The sequence below is a fragment of the Peromyscus leucopus genome, chromosome 3 (genome assembly GCF_004664715.2).
Source record: "Peromyscus leucopus breed LL Stock chromosome 3, UCI_PerLeu_2.1, whole genome shotgun sequence".
In the NCBI taxonomy this organism is placed as follows: Eukaryota; Metazoa; Chordata; class Mammalia; order Rodentia; family Cricetidae; genus Peromyscus; species Peromyscus leucopus.
In genome coordinates, this window is record NC_051065.1 from 89,454,336 (window position 1) to 89,470,346 (window position 16,011).

At 47.2% G+C, this 16,011-nt stretch overlaps 1 protein-coding gene across 1 annotated transcript in view; it reads right to left on the minus strand.

The window, feature by feature from the left end:
* Positions 1-3,141: 3,141 nt before the first annotated feature.
* Dnah6 (dynein axonemal heavy chain 6) overlaps positions 3,142-16,011 on the minus strand; it is a 211,279-nt gene continuing 198,409 nt past the window's right edge. The window contains 6 exon segments of the mRNA XM_028855187.2: positions 3,142-3,367; positions 10,719-10,941; positions 11,925-12,076; positions 13,402-13,474; positions 13,980-14,165; positions 15,490-15,617. Of these exon segments, the coding sequence (XP_028711020.1) occupies positions 3,264-3,367; positions 10,719-10,941; positions 11,925-12,076; positions 13,402-13,474; positions 13,980-14,165; positions 15,490-15,617 (866 nt within the window). The 3' untranslated portion in view covers positions 3,142-3,263.

Consider the following 16,011-nt stretch of genomic DNA (forward strand, 5'->3'; position numbering starts at 1 on the left):
ACGAGGGAGTCGGGGATCTGGAGCATAGGGGACCGAGTGGAAGTTTGTCCTGGAGGGAGTGACCATATGAGTCATGGCGAGATGAGGCAATTCTGGTTGGTGCCTTAGAAGAAAAGCATTTAGTGGTCCAGGTAAGCAGGAAGGCAGGGACAGAATTTCATGCCCATGACAAAAGGGAGTTTTTGAAAGGACTAAAGGGGCCTTTGCTGTCCTGTGTGACTTGCATTTTTAAAGTTTTTTTTTTTTTTAATGTGTATGCACCTGGCTGTATGTACACCTACCAAGTGTGTTCAGGTGCCCATGGAGGCTAGGAGATGGCATTGGCTCCCCATGGACCTGGCTTTTATAAAAGGTTGGGAGCTGACAATGTAGTCCCTGCCATTGAACCCAGGTCCTCTATAGTAGCAGCAAATGCTTTTGGTCACCAAGCCCAGGCCCAAATTTCAATTTTAAATGCATAAAAGCTGGCAGCCTGGAGGTAGCTAGGTAAAGGGCTAGCAACTGTCCATGTCCCATGGAACCTCTTTGCCCTTCCTCTGCTGATGGGCTATTAAGTTCCCCGAGGTAGTAGTTTCACCTTGGGCCACTTCCTTTCAAGGTGGCCATGGGTTTAAGGGTTTTATTCCTCAGCTGAGATGAAAGGACCAGGTGAGCCTGAGGTCATGGGCCCACAACCTTGTCCTGCTTTGGCTTGGTGATACCTGCATGGTGTTCACACAGGCCCAGACTGGGGTAGGTGAGAGGGGCAGAGACTCAGCGAGGGATCCTTGTGGTCTGGCTGTGCTCAGAGAGCTAGATCTGTGCCCAAGATCACCAGAGACTAATGATGGGAGAACTCTGATTTGGGCTTTCCTTTATTGACAGAGCCTAATGATGGGAGAACTCTGATTTGGGTTTTCCTTTATCCAGGCTTTTAGCACTCACTAAACCTCAGGACAGTTGGCTATCCTTCTAACATTCTGTCACAGGTTTCTGGTGGGAATGGCCCAAAGCACTGTGGTAGTGTATGAACACACACTTCTATCTTTAAAGAAGGGAGATAAAAAGTCACTGTGTGGACATTGGGCTGTGGGAAACTACGGAGGTTCCCACTGTGCATTGAGTCTTTGTCTTTGCCTCTTGATGTCCACAGCTCCCGGTCCCTGTCATGGACAGCACCATCCCTCTGGCCCTGGCTGCAGCTTCCTTGCCGTGATGGTGGCTATGGAGGCTTGCCTGTCCCTCTGGATTTCTGTTTCTGGGTGCTAATTCTAGCTCTCAGAGCAGAGACACCCTCTTACAGTAACTAGAGGATCCAGGCCAAGTCTTTAACCTATTGGACTTTAAAAATAGCCATCCCTGTACTTCACAGTCTGGGCTGACACTGATAGGCCCAAATGAGAGAGAGAATTTTTGTTGTCTTTGAGACAGGGTCTTACTATGTAGCCTAGGCTGGCCTTGAACTTGGGATCCTCCCCACTCATCCTCCTGTGTGTTGGAATTATGAGTATGCACCACTGTGTCTGGCAGGATTAGAGACTGGTGTCTCTTCACAGCAATAGAAACCATAACTAAGGTCCAGGGGATGGGTTGGCTTTGTTGGAGGGGCTGTACAAAAAGTGGGTTCACACTACCCGTTTCTTCTGTGTTATTTAGTAGTTGTGTTTATTAGGTCTCTTAGGGAGAATCTGAGTGAAACGACACAGGTAGAACTGCCTTACCTGTGCCCCAAATGGAAACTAGAAGCCCTGTCCAGCTGATTTCCCCTAGCCACAGGTTCCAGATCAGTGTCTCTTCCCCGTGGGTCCCCTTCTGTTCTCCTGGGCCTTGGGGTAGCTCCCAAGACTTCAGACTTCAGAATGGTTTTACAGGACTGGGTGAGACTAGGAAGTAATACCATCACTTGTTTGTCATCTGGCTTAGGGTAGTTTGGGTGCTTAGATCTTAAGCTCTGGCTTCCCTTCCTTTCCTGGTGTGTGTGTGTGTGTGTGTGTGTGTGTGTGTGTGTGTGTGTGTGTGTTTTATATGTTCTTGTTTGTATGTGCATGCAGGTGACTGTGGAGATCAGAAGTTGACCTTGGGTTTCCTCTGTCACTCTCAATTTTACTTTTGGGACAGGGTCTTTCAGTGACCCCGCAGCTCATCTATTTGGCCAGGCTAGCTGTCCAGCAAACACGAGGGATCCTCTGGTCTCTGTGCTCTCACTTCCAGCATTGTGGTTACAGACACTCCAAGCCAGCTTTTATGTAGGTGTTGGGGAGTCAAACGCAAGTCCTCATGTTTGCACAGCAGGCCATCTTCTCAGTCCCTCGGGAGACTCCTGTGGGCTCGTTCCCAGTCATTTCCTGGGCTCAGACGCACCCAAGTAGGACGTGGCCAATTTTGAGACTGGTTCATCCATAAGTGGAAGGTTTAGGATGACAGAGAGGGTTCAATGGGTAGAGTGCTTGCCACAGAAGCCTGGTAGCCTGAGCAGGAGTCTCGAGAACCCATATAACAGCCAGACATAGTAGCATGTCTGAAATCCCAGTCTAGGACGTGGGAGGCAGAGGCAGGAGAACTGCCAGAAGCTCATGGGCTGGCTATGCTGGTATATGCAGCAGTGAATGAGAGCCTCTGCCTCAAAGTAGACAGTGAGGATTACCCTCTGATCTTCACACATGCACTGTGATGGTACACATGTGTCTGCATTCACACATGCATACATGAGCACATGTACACCACACACACATTGCTAGGGCTCCCCTGCCACTATTTTTGCACAATTAATTCAATTGCACAGATCTCAAGGGTGAACTTTGTGGGTGACAATGTCATGTCACAATGTCAAAAGGTTGGACACACCTGATGGTCGGTTATTGTTGTTGGACCAGCCTTCTGCATGTTGGACTTTTGAGAGCCTTAATTAAGTCTAGACACAGACGTGTCTGGGGCCATGAGGCTGACATGGACTGTGGGCCTCAAGTGTGACAAGGCGGGGAAAATGTGTGAATGAGGGCAGACTCCTCGCTCTTCCCACGGCTCTGAGCAACACACCAAAGAGAAGCAGCTAGGCTTTCACATGGAGTCGGGGAGCGAGTTTAGTCGAGGGTGTGTGGACCCGTCGCCCCCACACCACCGTTGCCGTTGCCTCCACACCACAGCTGGGGCTTCCAACAGAAATAACTCCAAACTACTTTATTTTAGGTCACGGGAGAAATGGCAGCTGCAGCAGCTACACTTAAGTCAGGTTAGAAGTCACTCTCTCCTCACCATGGAGGAACTCTGATCAGCATGGCCCCTGTTCACTCGCTCAGCTGGCAGAGTAGTGCAGATCCCTTGGCGATCCAGTAATCACTGGGCCGATTGGAGGGCAGGAGGACAGTCACCACGAAGTTGGTTGAATGGCCTAACAAGGGATACAAGAGAGGTGGGGGTGGGGGTGGGGGTGGGGTGGGGTGGGGGTGGGGTGGGGGTGGGTGGGGGTGGGAGAGAAGAGCTGTTATTTAAAGAGTAACCTCTGGATTCACAGAGACAAAATACTGAGAGTGTGGGGACTCCAGCTCCAGACGCGACTGAACCTGAAGATGTTGGGCACAGGTCTCCGAAGTTCCCAGTTTCATGCTATACAGGTTGAGATTTTAGAATCATGGTGCTTTAGGGCCTGTCTGGCTTAGACCTTATAACTTGATGAGTATGTTTCAGGTTGTCTGTAGTCCGAATCTAGGAGTATTGGGCTGGGATTAAGGCCTGACATTTCAGTGGGATTTAGGGGTATCTAATGTTAGGTAGGGCATCTATTCATGTGGTCATCCATCCATCCATCCATCCATCCTGCATCCCATCCTACAATGGAAGGGTCTTGGGATCCTGAAATGAATAAGCATAGTGACAGGCATTCTGTCTCTAGTCATTCAATAGAAAAAGTCACTCTTAGTGCCCCTTCCGTTGTGTGGCTGTCTGAGGGGTTATGGAGAAGACACTATTGTCCTCAGTGGGAACTGCTCTCCTTTGGCACTGCTTTCTCAGATGACATCAGTATGGATGGACACCAGGGAAGGGTATCGTACCCAGCAGAGGACGCCTCTACCTTCTCCTTACTTTTGTGTCCTATGGAATACCAGGTTGTCCAGTGCGATGGCCCAAGTTCAACGGCAAGCCAATCTAGACAGTATTCCTGTGTATTTACTGGTTTTATGCAGTGCAGAAATTTGTCCAGGGTCCTAAGCACCCCCTTGTAAGCTCACATTCCCCTTTTCCATGCTTCTCTGGGTGCCAGTCCAATGTACACTTTCCCGCGGGCAGCCAGTGTCTCGAGCACATGAGGCCTTCCCTACGTCTGGAGGACGACTTGGGACATAACCAACCCCCTGCCACCACTGTCCGTTTAAGCAGAACCAAGTTGTCTGTTGGCCAGAAATGAACTGAGCTGCCGTCCCAAAGCCTTTCTCTCCGCCTCTCAGCACTGTTTCCCGAGAGGTTCGCTGTACAGTAGACTCTGCTATGACTCAGAGTTAGACAATCACCATCTCCAAGCGGTAGACGGTTGGGGTAGATGTGTGTGGCTCATGTCACATATCCACTTGGGCTGGAACCCTGGAGGGCTGATGTCAGAGGTCTTGTGCGTCTAACAAAACAGGATGGTTACAGCAAGCCCACAGACGTTGCCTTGTGGACTGTGCTTAAAGAAAGCAAAGGTGGGCTGCTTTGCAGAGGGAAGCAGGATGACTAGAAGGTCAAGGGCAGTCCGATGTGTGTAATAAGCAATGTAGGAGGGCTGGGGAAATGGTTCAGTGGTTAAGAGCGTAGGTATGAGCACCAGCGTCAGGCAGCCTACAGCCACCCGGGACTCCAGCACCAAGGGATCTGATGCCCTCTTCTGGACGCTGTAGGTATGTGCACTCAGGTGTTCATATTCTCTAACCTCCCACCCCCACAACAAATATACATAATTAAAAATAAATCGCAGTCAGGGTGTGGTGGTTCATGTCTGTCCCCAGCACCGGGCAGGCAGAGACAGCTGGATCACTATGAATTGGAGGCCAGCCTGGTCAACATAGCAAGTTCCAAGCTGCTAGAGGTACATAGTGAGATGCTGTCTCAAAAGAAATGAACGAAGAAAGAAAGAAAAGGATGCAGGCATAAAGGCTGTGTTTCCCAGAGGGTCAGGGTGCCTGAACATAAACGGGCTTTAGAATTACAGAGCCTGAACTACAGGAAGCTGCTGTCTGCAGGAAGGACCAGGGCCTGTGCTGGTCCTTAGCTGAACTAGCTCTGAGATGGGCAGGGACCCCTTAGTGAAGAAAGTCGTTTTACATCTGGAAATATTTCCGGTCTCCATAACAACAGGAACCTGCCTGCTTTCACTCTTCTTTATGATGCCACAGCTCACAAGAGACTTGGACAGCCATTTGTTCAGCCTAGCTTCAAAACAGTATTATTGTGTCGTTCTAAAACATAGCGAGAAATTGTTAGAATGCGCTGATTGGTTAACTAGGTTCACTGTTCGTGTTTGATCATATTCGTTTTTTCCTCTGTGGAGAAATGGAAACATTCCTTTTGTATCCGTCTCATCCTGGATACCTCTTCATGACTCCTAGATTACCTTGAAGCAGATACTAGGTGGCAATTTCTGCTGTACTTATTGTAGTGTGTGTCTTTAAGTCATGACTCCTAGAGACTCAACAACTGTCATAGCTAAGATGTCAACTTCCAATAGTTGTTCAAATTTTTCAAGTGTACATACACAGATAATAGCTGCAACCCCCGCCTCCCACTGTTCCATACAGTATATTGGTACTTGACAGTTAGCTTGATTCAGATTTCAAATAGGGGCCACACCTCACAGCAATGACGTGTGCCTTAAATCCCCTTTAATTATAAGTCCCCTCTCTGTGTCTTTGCCACCCATCACAATACATTTGTTGACATAACTGGGTTTGCCCCACTGAATTTCCCAGAATCCGTCACAATACATTTGTTGACATAACTGGGGTGTTTGCCCCACTGGATTTCCCAGAATCCGGACATCTCTCCTATCCATGTGAAGGAAGGGTTAGACGTAGAGATGTGCTCACACTCAGATTTGACTGCTTCGGTAAGGTGACTTTTTCCAGTGGCGGCACCTCCATTAGGAAACATGCGTACACCTGATTGACTTTTTAGGAGATGAGCAGCCACTGGCAATTATTACAACCATTTCATTACGAGTTAAGCTTTTTAAAATTGGGTGATTAAGCCTCAAGTATCTATCAATGATCTAACTTAAAATTTTAATTTTTGTGTCCATATGTATGCATTTGCATGTGAGGATGTGCCTATTGGCCGGAAGAGAGCATCAGAGGCCCTGGGGCGGGAATTACAAGAGCCACCTGATGTGGGTTCAGGGAACCCAATTCCAGTCCTCTGCAAGAGCGGCAATTGCCCCACGCTCCGGAGCCATCTCTCCAGCGCTAATTTAACTTTTTTGTATGTATTATGAGGGAGGAAACTGAATCTAGTAGAACCAGTTTCTCCAGCACCATCTATGGACTATTTTCTCCATTCCTGACCAACTTTCAATGGTGCCTCTATTGTTTCAGGTTCCTACAGACCCACAGCTGCCTCTGGCTCTTCACGGTGCCTCTGCTCCATGGGTCGAGCCCCGTGATGGTGGGGCAGTCGTAGCTACTGCAGCTGGGTGTGTTAGAAACAGACCTTCTGTTTTACTTTCTTCAAAGGAAGTGCTGCTGTTCGTTGTTTTCCTTTCATACAAGCATCAGAAGATTTAGCTCTTTCAACAATTATATGAGACGGTCTTAAATTCAGAGATTAATTTGGGAGGGGACTGGAATCCGGATGACATTGAATCTTCCTACCTATGGACACAACTCAGCTCCTCCACTCATTCTGGTCTTGCTGTGGGGGCCTTAGGAGCCACAGGCTGCCTTCTTCTCCTTGTCGGGTTTGCTCCTAATCTGACCAACTGTGTGCTCAGTGGGGCCAGACCTTCTCTTTTACTTCGGTTTCTATTTGTTTTTGACGGAACACAGGGATTCTGCTAACTGTTTTTGTTTGTTTGTTTGTTTGTTTGTTTGTTGGGAGATAGTGTCTAACTGTGTAGCCCTGGCTGGCCTGGGACTTACTATGTAGCTCAGGCTGGTCTTTAATTCACAGAGATCCACCTGCCCCTGCCCCCTGAATGCTAGGGTTAAAGGTGTGTGCTACCATGATGGCTGAATTCTGTTAAGTTCTTAACATTTTGTCAGTGTTGGGGATTGAACTCAGAGCCTCAAACATGCTGAACAAGTGCTCTCTACTAAGAATTCTGTTGATTGTTATGTAGTGGCTGTTGTTCTTACTAGCTATCATTTGTAGTAAACCTTTTTCTATAGACTCATTGGGTTTTCCCATGTGATCAATTATGTAGGCAAATAACAATTTTCTCTCTTCTTTTCAGATCCAAGTTCTCATTTCAAAATTCTTATTGGTTTGGCTAAGGCTTTCTGGACAGTGCTGAGGCACAGTAAGCAGCCAGGCATAGTTAATCTGTGATGTTGGTTGCACCTTAATCATTGGGTAGATACCACTATTGTCTCCAGCTGGATGTGAGCTAGCACACAGAGACCACAATACCTCTGTTATGAGGTCAGCTTGGCTTTCTACACTGAGAAGCTTCCAACAGCCTCCCAGAGGCCATACTGAGGCGCACAGGGACTGCTTCACGTCTGTTCATTTCAAACCCGGGGCCAACATTGTGTTATGTCAGAACTCCTTTGTTATTATGATTTACATGACAGTGTAGAAAGGATTTGGATATATGGTCCCTTGGGCCTGGCTAGTCTTAATTTTCAACTTGACATGGTCTAGAGACATCTGAGAGGAAAGTCTCCATTGAGGAATTGCCTAGATAAGATTGGCCTGTCAGCATGTCAGTGGGGATTATCTTGATTATTAAATGATGTAAGAAGGTCCATTCCCTCCTTCCCTGGCAGTGCTAACCCTAGGCTGATGGTCCTGGGCTGTAAAAGAAAGCTAGCTAAACATGAGCCTGTGACCAAGCCAGCAAGCAGCATTCCTCCATGGTTCCTGCTTCCACGTTCCCACCTTCAGTTCCTGCCCTGACTTCCCACAATGATAGATTGTGACCTGGAAGCATAAGCCAAATAAAGCCTTTCCTCCCCTAAGTTGCTTTTGAGTAGAGTGTTTGATTTAAGTAACATGAAAGAAACTAGCACACCATCCCTAAAGTAAAGCAGCTCATAAGTTTTGTGTCCAATCTTGTCACCCTAAAATTCATATTCATATCCAGGGAGAAAGTAGTATCGGTGTTCAGATGCCCTAACAAGTTGACCTTTCTGGGTAACTGTGGTGGTTTTAATGGGTGTGGTCCTCATAGACTGTGTGTTTGAATGCTTGGCCCATAGGGAGTGGCACTGTTAGGATGTGTGGCTTGTTGTAGGAAGTGTGGCCTTGTTGGGGGAAATGTGTCATTGTGGAGGTAGGCTTTGAGGTCTCATATGCTCAAGCATATGTGTGGGACACAGTTCACTTCCTGTTGCCTGCAGAACTCTCAGCTTCCTCTCCAGCACCATGTCTGCCGGCATGCTGCCTTGCTTCCTGCCGTGATGACAATGGACTGAACCTCTGCACTGTAAGCCAGCCCCGATGAAATGGTTTCCTTTATAAGAGTTGCCATGGTCATGGTGTCTCTTCACAGCAATAGAAACTCAAATTAAGACAGCAGCCATCATTAGTAAAAAGGATTTCCCTGACCTGTCCAGTGATCGTCTAAGATTTTTTATCATGAGTGCTGTTCTGTGCACGGTTTGCTCAGGCTGTATTTGCTATGTGCTGGACACTTCCCTGGACACTCTGCAAATATCCATGCATCCCTTCCCATGTACCATTTAAAAACATCCCTCCTTCCCACTTGGTGAGATTCTGAGTTCAAGGACACAGCATTTCTTTAGTTTTAGGGAACCACCAGCTGTTACAATTTGCAAATGTTCCCTCTCCTGCATTTTTACTTTCTCTTAAGTTGTCTACTACATAAACATGGGGAATTAGAGCTCTTTACAGAATGTCAGACCTTCTCACCACACTGTGCTGTGTTCTGAGGGGTTTTCTCAGCATATTCTTTAGCAGTCTTTTTCTTTTTGAAGAACACATCATTCTTTTAAAGAAATTACATTTATTTATTGTGTGTGTGTGTGTGTGTGTGTGAACCCCTGCGTGTGTAACACGGCACAGATGTTTGAGTCAGAGGACAACCTGTGGGGTTCGGTTCTCTCCTTCTATCATGTGGGTCTTGGAGGACCAAACTCAGGTTGTCAGTCTTGGTGAAAAGAGCCTTTACTCACTGAGGCAGCTCACTGGTCCACAGGCTTCCATGTTATCCATAGAGATGGTTTTCTTTCTCTCTGCCTCCTTTTGAGGAGTGTGTCTCAGGTCCATTCAGAGTGTTGTAACACAGCTTTCCACTTACTTCATGTAAAACCTCTTTTATGATAGGCCAAGTTTTACTTGGTGAGGGGTGCTTCCGGTGCCTATTTAGCCCATCACTTTGGAACTTGAAGTCTCTGCTTATTAAACTCTGTTCTCTACTTCTTAGTTCTAACAGGAATGAACACTAAGGTTATGATGTCCACGTACACCCAGAGTCATTACAAACACAACTTTACCAGCCATAAATGTGTATTCTTTTATTTCTATTTACTTATACGTATGTGTGTCTGCGTGGGGGTACGTGCACATGAGTGTACATGCTGAAGAGGCCAGAAGAAGGATTCAGAGCCTCTGGAGCTGGAGTCACAGGCTAACATTAGTGCTAGGGATGGGATTCCAGTCCTCTGTAAGAGCGGTAAGTGATCTTAACTGCTGAACCATCTTTCCAGCACAGGAACTCCCATCTTAAATCTAGTTAATTGGACCAATAACTTTCTTAGTGTGTTACAGCCAGCAATTTTTTTTTTTTTTGGCAGAGTTAACTTTTTTTTTTCACTCCTGAGCACTGAGCCCAGACACTTTCCATGCCAGGCAAGTATTCCATAACTGAGCTTTATCCCCAGCCCAGCAGTGTGTGTGTGTGTGTGTGTGTGTGTGTGTGTGTGTGTGTGTGTGTGTGTGTGTGAGAGAGAGAGAGAGAGAGAGAGAGAGAGAGAGAGAGTCTCATAGCCCAGGCTAGCCCCATAAAGTTGCTAAATAGTCGAAGATGGTCTTGAACTTCTGATCTTGCCTTGACCTAGAGTGCTGGGATTAGAGGCACATACACCCCCATCCCCAGTTTTACACAGTGCTGAGGACTTCACACAGGAAGTTGTGTATGCTGGGCAAGCACTCTACCGACTGAGTGATCAGCATTTGGCTTTTTTCTTTTCTTTCTGAGACAGAGTCTTACTACGTACCTCTGGCTAGTCTGGAACTCACTATGTAGACCAGGCTGGCTTTGAACTCACAGAAGACCTGTCTGGTGATCCTGGGATTAAAGGGATGTGCCACCATGCCCAGCAGTATTTGGGTTTTGATTGTTTTTTAAAACATACTTATTTTTACATACATGGGTGTTTTGCTTGCTTGTTCGTCTGTGTAGAACATGTGTGCAGTGCCCCTGAAAGCCAGAAGAGGGCACTGGATCCTCCGGAACTGGAATTACAGATGGTTGTCAGCCACCTTGTGGGTGCTGAGAATCAAACCTGGGGTCCCTGTAAGAGCCTCAGATAGTGCTCTTACCTCCAAGCCCACTCTCCAGCCCCACGTATAGAGCTTAAGAAGATCCTCACCTGTGGTTGAAAGCGTTCCTGCCCGGGCTCCTGTTTTGTAGAGCGGGGAGTGGTAGAGTGCTTGGCTTGGCTCATAGTTTTGTTGTGGTTCAAAATGAACTACAGGCAGCATGGGGTTCATCTGTCCCGGCAATGCGTCTTCTATGACCATCTCGTTATCATCCCACCGAGAAGCGTCCATGAACATCCCATGAACTAGAACTCCATCTTCAGGAGAGGGCAACTGAAAGACAGAAGTTTAGGGGTGAGCGGAGGAGAAGGGATGAACAGTTTGAGTCACTGCCTGTGTCCCCATCCCTTCAACAAGCACCTCTAAAAACAGTCGTTCCTATTCCTGCATTTTAGAGAGGGGTACCCTAGAGATCTGAGAGGCAGGTCACCCTGACCCTCAGTTTGGTACTGAATTCGATACTGGCTACACTGCACCAGGATGCAGAATTGTGGCCACTTTAGACTATCTGACATTATGAGTAATGACTTTTCTTTCCCTCTTGAGAAGCAGAGGGAGGTAAGGGCTGCATCTATTCTTTTCAGCAAGGCTCCCCCGAGGAGCTGTGTACCCTTCTAGAAGATAGATTATCTTCTGCAATATCTGCACTACTATAGGAAGAGGGTAAGACCGTTAAGACTGCTCCTATAGCACACACCTACTGTGGTTACAGTTAGAAGGGGATGAAGGCAGCATTTCAGTTCTGCCAGGAGGGGGCCAAGTGGCTGCTGTAGACAAACTTCGTCTATAATATTATAGTGGATTGTGTGAGTGAACTTTGCGTTGGCTGCATGACACGTGCCGCTTCTTTCTTTGAGTCCCGTCATCAGCCCCAATTTCTAGATGAGAACACCAAAGTTCTCAGGCACGTAAGCAATTGTTTCAGCACACAGGGCTGGTGAGGGGCAGAACCAGGATTCAAACTCAAGTTTGTGTCATTCTGAAACTGTTTTGAATGTCTTATTATACTGCCTCTGTAAGATGGACACCATTGCTGTCTGAATCTAAATGATGTAGCTTTATGCAGAAAAATAGTTCTATAAGTTGGACTACATTTGTGACGTTCCCATCTAGTTGCTGCTGAGGAACTGGCCTTGGAGTGTGAGTACCACCCTCTCCTCCCACTCCTGTAATGGGGGTGGTGGGGCAGGGGGGACTGGCTGAACTCCCCACTGACAGTGGATAGACGCTTTGCCATGTAGTCAGGTGGGCAATACCTCCAGGTCCATGGGCAGTTCTTCTCCAAACTGAATGTCCTTGGCCGCTTCTACCACCGCGGCCTGATCTCGGTAGGAGGGAATCATGTTATACCTGAAGCTCAGCTCGTCTATAGGCAAGTTATACTTTCGAGCGTGGTTCTGAAGAGTTCCTGAAAAGACAAGAAGGTAGGTTAGGCAGTTATTACTCTTGCAGAGACCCGAGTTCAGTTCCCAGGATCTACATCAGGCAACTTACAACCACAAATATACCTCCAGTGTTAGGGAAATCCAACAGCCTCTTCTGGCCTTCATAGGCACACGCAAGTACATACAAATACTTACTACACACACACACACACACACACACACACACACACACACACACAGCCCTATAGAACAAACAAGCTAGGTATAGTGGCAAACACTTTTAAATCTAGCACCTGGGAGGCAAAGGCAGGCAGATTTCTGTAAATTCAAGGCTAGCCTAGTCTACATAGTGAGTTCCAGGTTAGCCAGGGCTACACAATGAGACTCTGTCTCAAAAAACCACCAACCAACCAACCAACCAACCAACCAAACAAACAAACAAACAAAAACAAAACAAAAAGCAAAAACCCAAACAAAAACCACCAACAAACCCCAAACTATAAACAAACAAACAAACACCAAAGGGTGGAAGAGACTAAGTTTCAAGGGTACCGCCCTGCCATGAGAGAGACAGTTTTAGGGCAAGTCTTCCTAACTTCAGGATTTTGTCTAGCTTGCTTATACAGGCTGTTTATCAGGAATTAGGAATGAGACAAACTGAGGATTGGGTATCCAGAAGCCACATGGTCTGGATCCCTCAGGGACTCTCCAGTCAAATCCACAGGATTGATGAAGGGATATCAAGAATATTTTTTCAGGCTAGGGATGTTACTCAGTCGGAAATGTGTTGCCTAGAATGCACAAAGCTCTGGGTTCAATTCCCAGCACTGTCTAGAACGTGAGTAAGGTTGTCTATGCGTGTAATCCCAGAATTCCGGCGGTGGAGGCGGTAGGGTTAGAAACTCAAGGTCATCCTTGACTGTACGATGAAGTCAAGGCAGTCTGGGCTACAGGAGACCCTGTCTCAAAATAGAAAGTATCTTTTAGAGAGAGGAGGCTGCCTAGAGCTGGGGGGGGGCAGCAGTCGAAGCCTCTGAAGGAGGGTGGGGAATGGGAGGGTTGTATCACATGGAGAGTTGAACCAATCGCTATCTATTCATGGATTTAGCCATGGATCAAACCCATGGATAACCTGAGAAGGGCAAGGATTAGTTTACCAGGGAGCATTTATTTTTCCCCTCCCACCCCTTCGCCTCCATGATGGAGGAGGAGTAATCCCAGATTGTCCTAGATTGGCAGGGTCAGCAGGACCATCAGCAGCCACACTATTTCCCCAGCTCCTAGACACCCTGTGTGTGTAACAAACCACAACCTTTCCTGCAAGAGTTTCCTAGGAAGGCACCAGTACCTGTGAGAAATCCTTGAGGGAAGAAGAAGCCGGAAATCCAGAAGGACTTGGGCTGTCCTCTTTTGAGCCACAGCTAAGAGAGAGATGTGATTTCATGAGGCACTTCATTTCTGAGGTAGAATGAGCTATCTAAATCAGAGCTGCGTTGGGAGGGGACGGTGACATCTAAATGAATTCTGAGTTGCCTCCTGCCCCTCGTATTACTGCTGGCCCATTCCCCTTCTTGACTACCAGCCTTGACTGCCAACCTGAACCCACAGGGGACAAGAGGCTGGGGCAGCCAATGCACACCTGACTGGGTGGAGCCACGCCATTTTTTTTACACTCTACAGTTGGGCTGTACATTGCAGCTAAAGCCTCAAAAATGGCCTGGAGTTGAAAACCAATATATAGATAAGAGCCTAGGGAAAATGGCATTATAATCTACTTAAGCCTTTCCAAGTGAAGCCACACTAGAACGTTCTGTTTCTCCAGAATCAAATGATTCCTAACAGTTGTTACTCAAAGCTCCCTCAGGAGTTTAGGGCCAGCCATGCCGACAAATCCATCAAGACCCGCACGAGTGAAAGCTCCCGTACATCCACGAATGCAGTCCTCAGAATAAGGTCTTTGACCCATGATCCCAGTGGCTTCAAGGATGGGTAGGCTGTGTTAGACCACAGGGAGGGGACCTGGTTGTTGAGGAAACTCTGGTACACTTTTTCCATTTCTTCAGACATCACCACAAGTCCAGCAATGGCTTTGTTGAGTGTTTCTAGAGAAATCTGAGAGCACAAAAAAACGATCAGTGCACATTACAGGCATAATTATTGGGAGAGGGTGTGTAAAGTGGCTTTCACAGTTTCTCTGTGTGTGACTGAGCATGTGTGTGTACATGCATGTGGCAAAAGACAACCTCAGGGAGCACTCCTCTGACATTGTCTTTACCTCTTCTTAATAAAAAGTAAATCCATGTATTTTATTATTCTATGTGCTTAAGTGTTTTATGCGCCTGTGTAGATGTATGTGCACCACATGTGTGCTTGTGGAGGCCAGAAGAGGGCGTCTGATTCCCTGGGACTGATGTTACGGGTGGTTGTGAGCTGCCATGTGGGTGCTGGGAATCGAACCCAGGTCCTCTGGAAGAGCAAAAATTGCTCTTAACTGCTGAGGTATCTCTTCAGCCCTGCTTTTTTTTTTCTTTTTTGACAAGGTTCCTCACTGGCCTAGAACTTACCAAGTAGGCTAAACTGGCTGACCAATGATTCCCCAAGAACCCACCTTTCTCTCTGCTTTCCAGAGAGGGGATTACAAGTGCAGGCCACTGCCCAAGGCTTCTACCTTTTTCACATGGGTTCTGGGGCTTGAACTTCGGTCACTGGGCTTGTCCTGACTGAACTGTTTTCTCAGCCCCAACTCACTCTTAACTGAGTGCTGAGGTCCTGGAAAATTTCAAGTGAGTTGACAGTAATTCTAAGGATTTTTAAATTTTATTTTTAATTATATATTCATTGGTGCTTTTCCTGCATGTCTGTCTGTGTGAGAGTGTTAGAACCCCTGGAGGTGGAGTTACAGGCAATTGTGAGCTGCCATGTGGATGCTGGGAAGTGAATCCTGGTCCTCTGGAAGAGCAGCCAGTGCTCTTGACCACTGAACCATCTCTCCAGCCCCCAACAGTAATTCTTTTTTCCCCCATGCATTGGTTTTTGACCTGCATGTCTTTGTGAGGGAGTTGGATCCACTGGAACTTGAGTTCCAGACAGTGGTGAGCTGCCATGTGGATGCTGGGAATTGAACCCCAGGTCTTCTGAAAGAACAGCCAGTGCTCTTGACCACTGAGCCATCTCTCCAGCCCCCAACAGTAATTCTAAAGATCTAAGGCAGATCAGTGAGGAGCCTGAGGGTCTGTAATGTCACATGTTCACACAGCCACTGTTAGAATAAGGGAATGCTAACTCAACCACACACAGCCTGGGTCTGAGGAGGGGTTAGTACAGCCAAAGAGAAGCCTAGAAGTGATAGGATGGAGACTTCTGAGCACACTCATGGTCTCATATGGTTCTCAAGGCTCAGCTACCCAGTAGCAGTGATGGAGGTAAGCACTCATACATGTATTAACTTCAGCAGATTGTTGAACCGGTCCACTTCCTGGCCAAGGACGGTGGTCAGAGAGTCCAGGCGGCCTTGAGGGTCCTTGACAAAAAGGCTCTCGGAGGCTCCCTCCATTTGCAGGGCTTCTGAAACACACACACACAGTTGGCTTCTCAGACCAGACATCCTTGATTTCCATCTTCACAACACTACTACTGTCAGGGGCTTCTCCTTTAAAACATTATCTGTTATTATTGTGTTTTCATACGACATGTGAGTGCAGGTGTATGCATGCCATGACGTGCCTGTGGGGGTCAAAGGGCAACTTGGAGGACTCAGCTCTCCCTTCTACCTTCTCATGAGCACAGGTCCTCACACTCGCCAGGTGAGCGCTTTAGCCACTGAGCCTTCTCAGGGGCCTGGCTTTTTGTTACATATATTTTCCCCTAAAGCTAATTTCTCTCATTATTTAAGCAAGAGCTTCAATTTGACAACATTTAAAAAAATTTATAAGTCTTTGGTGATCCACCCGTGTTTACA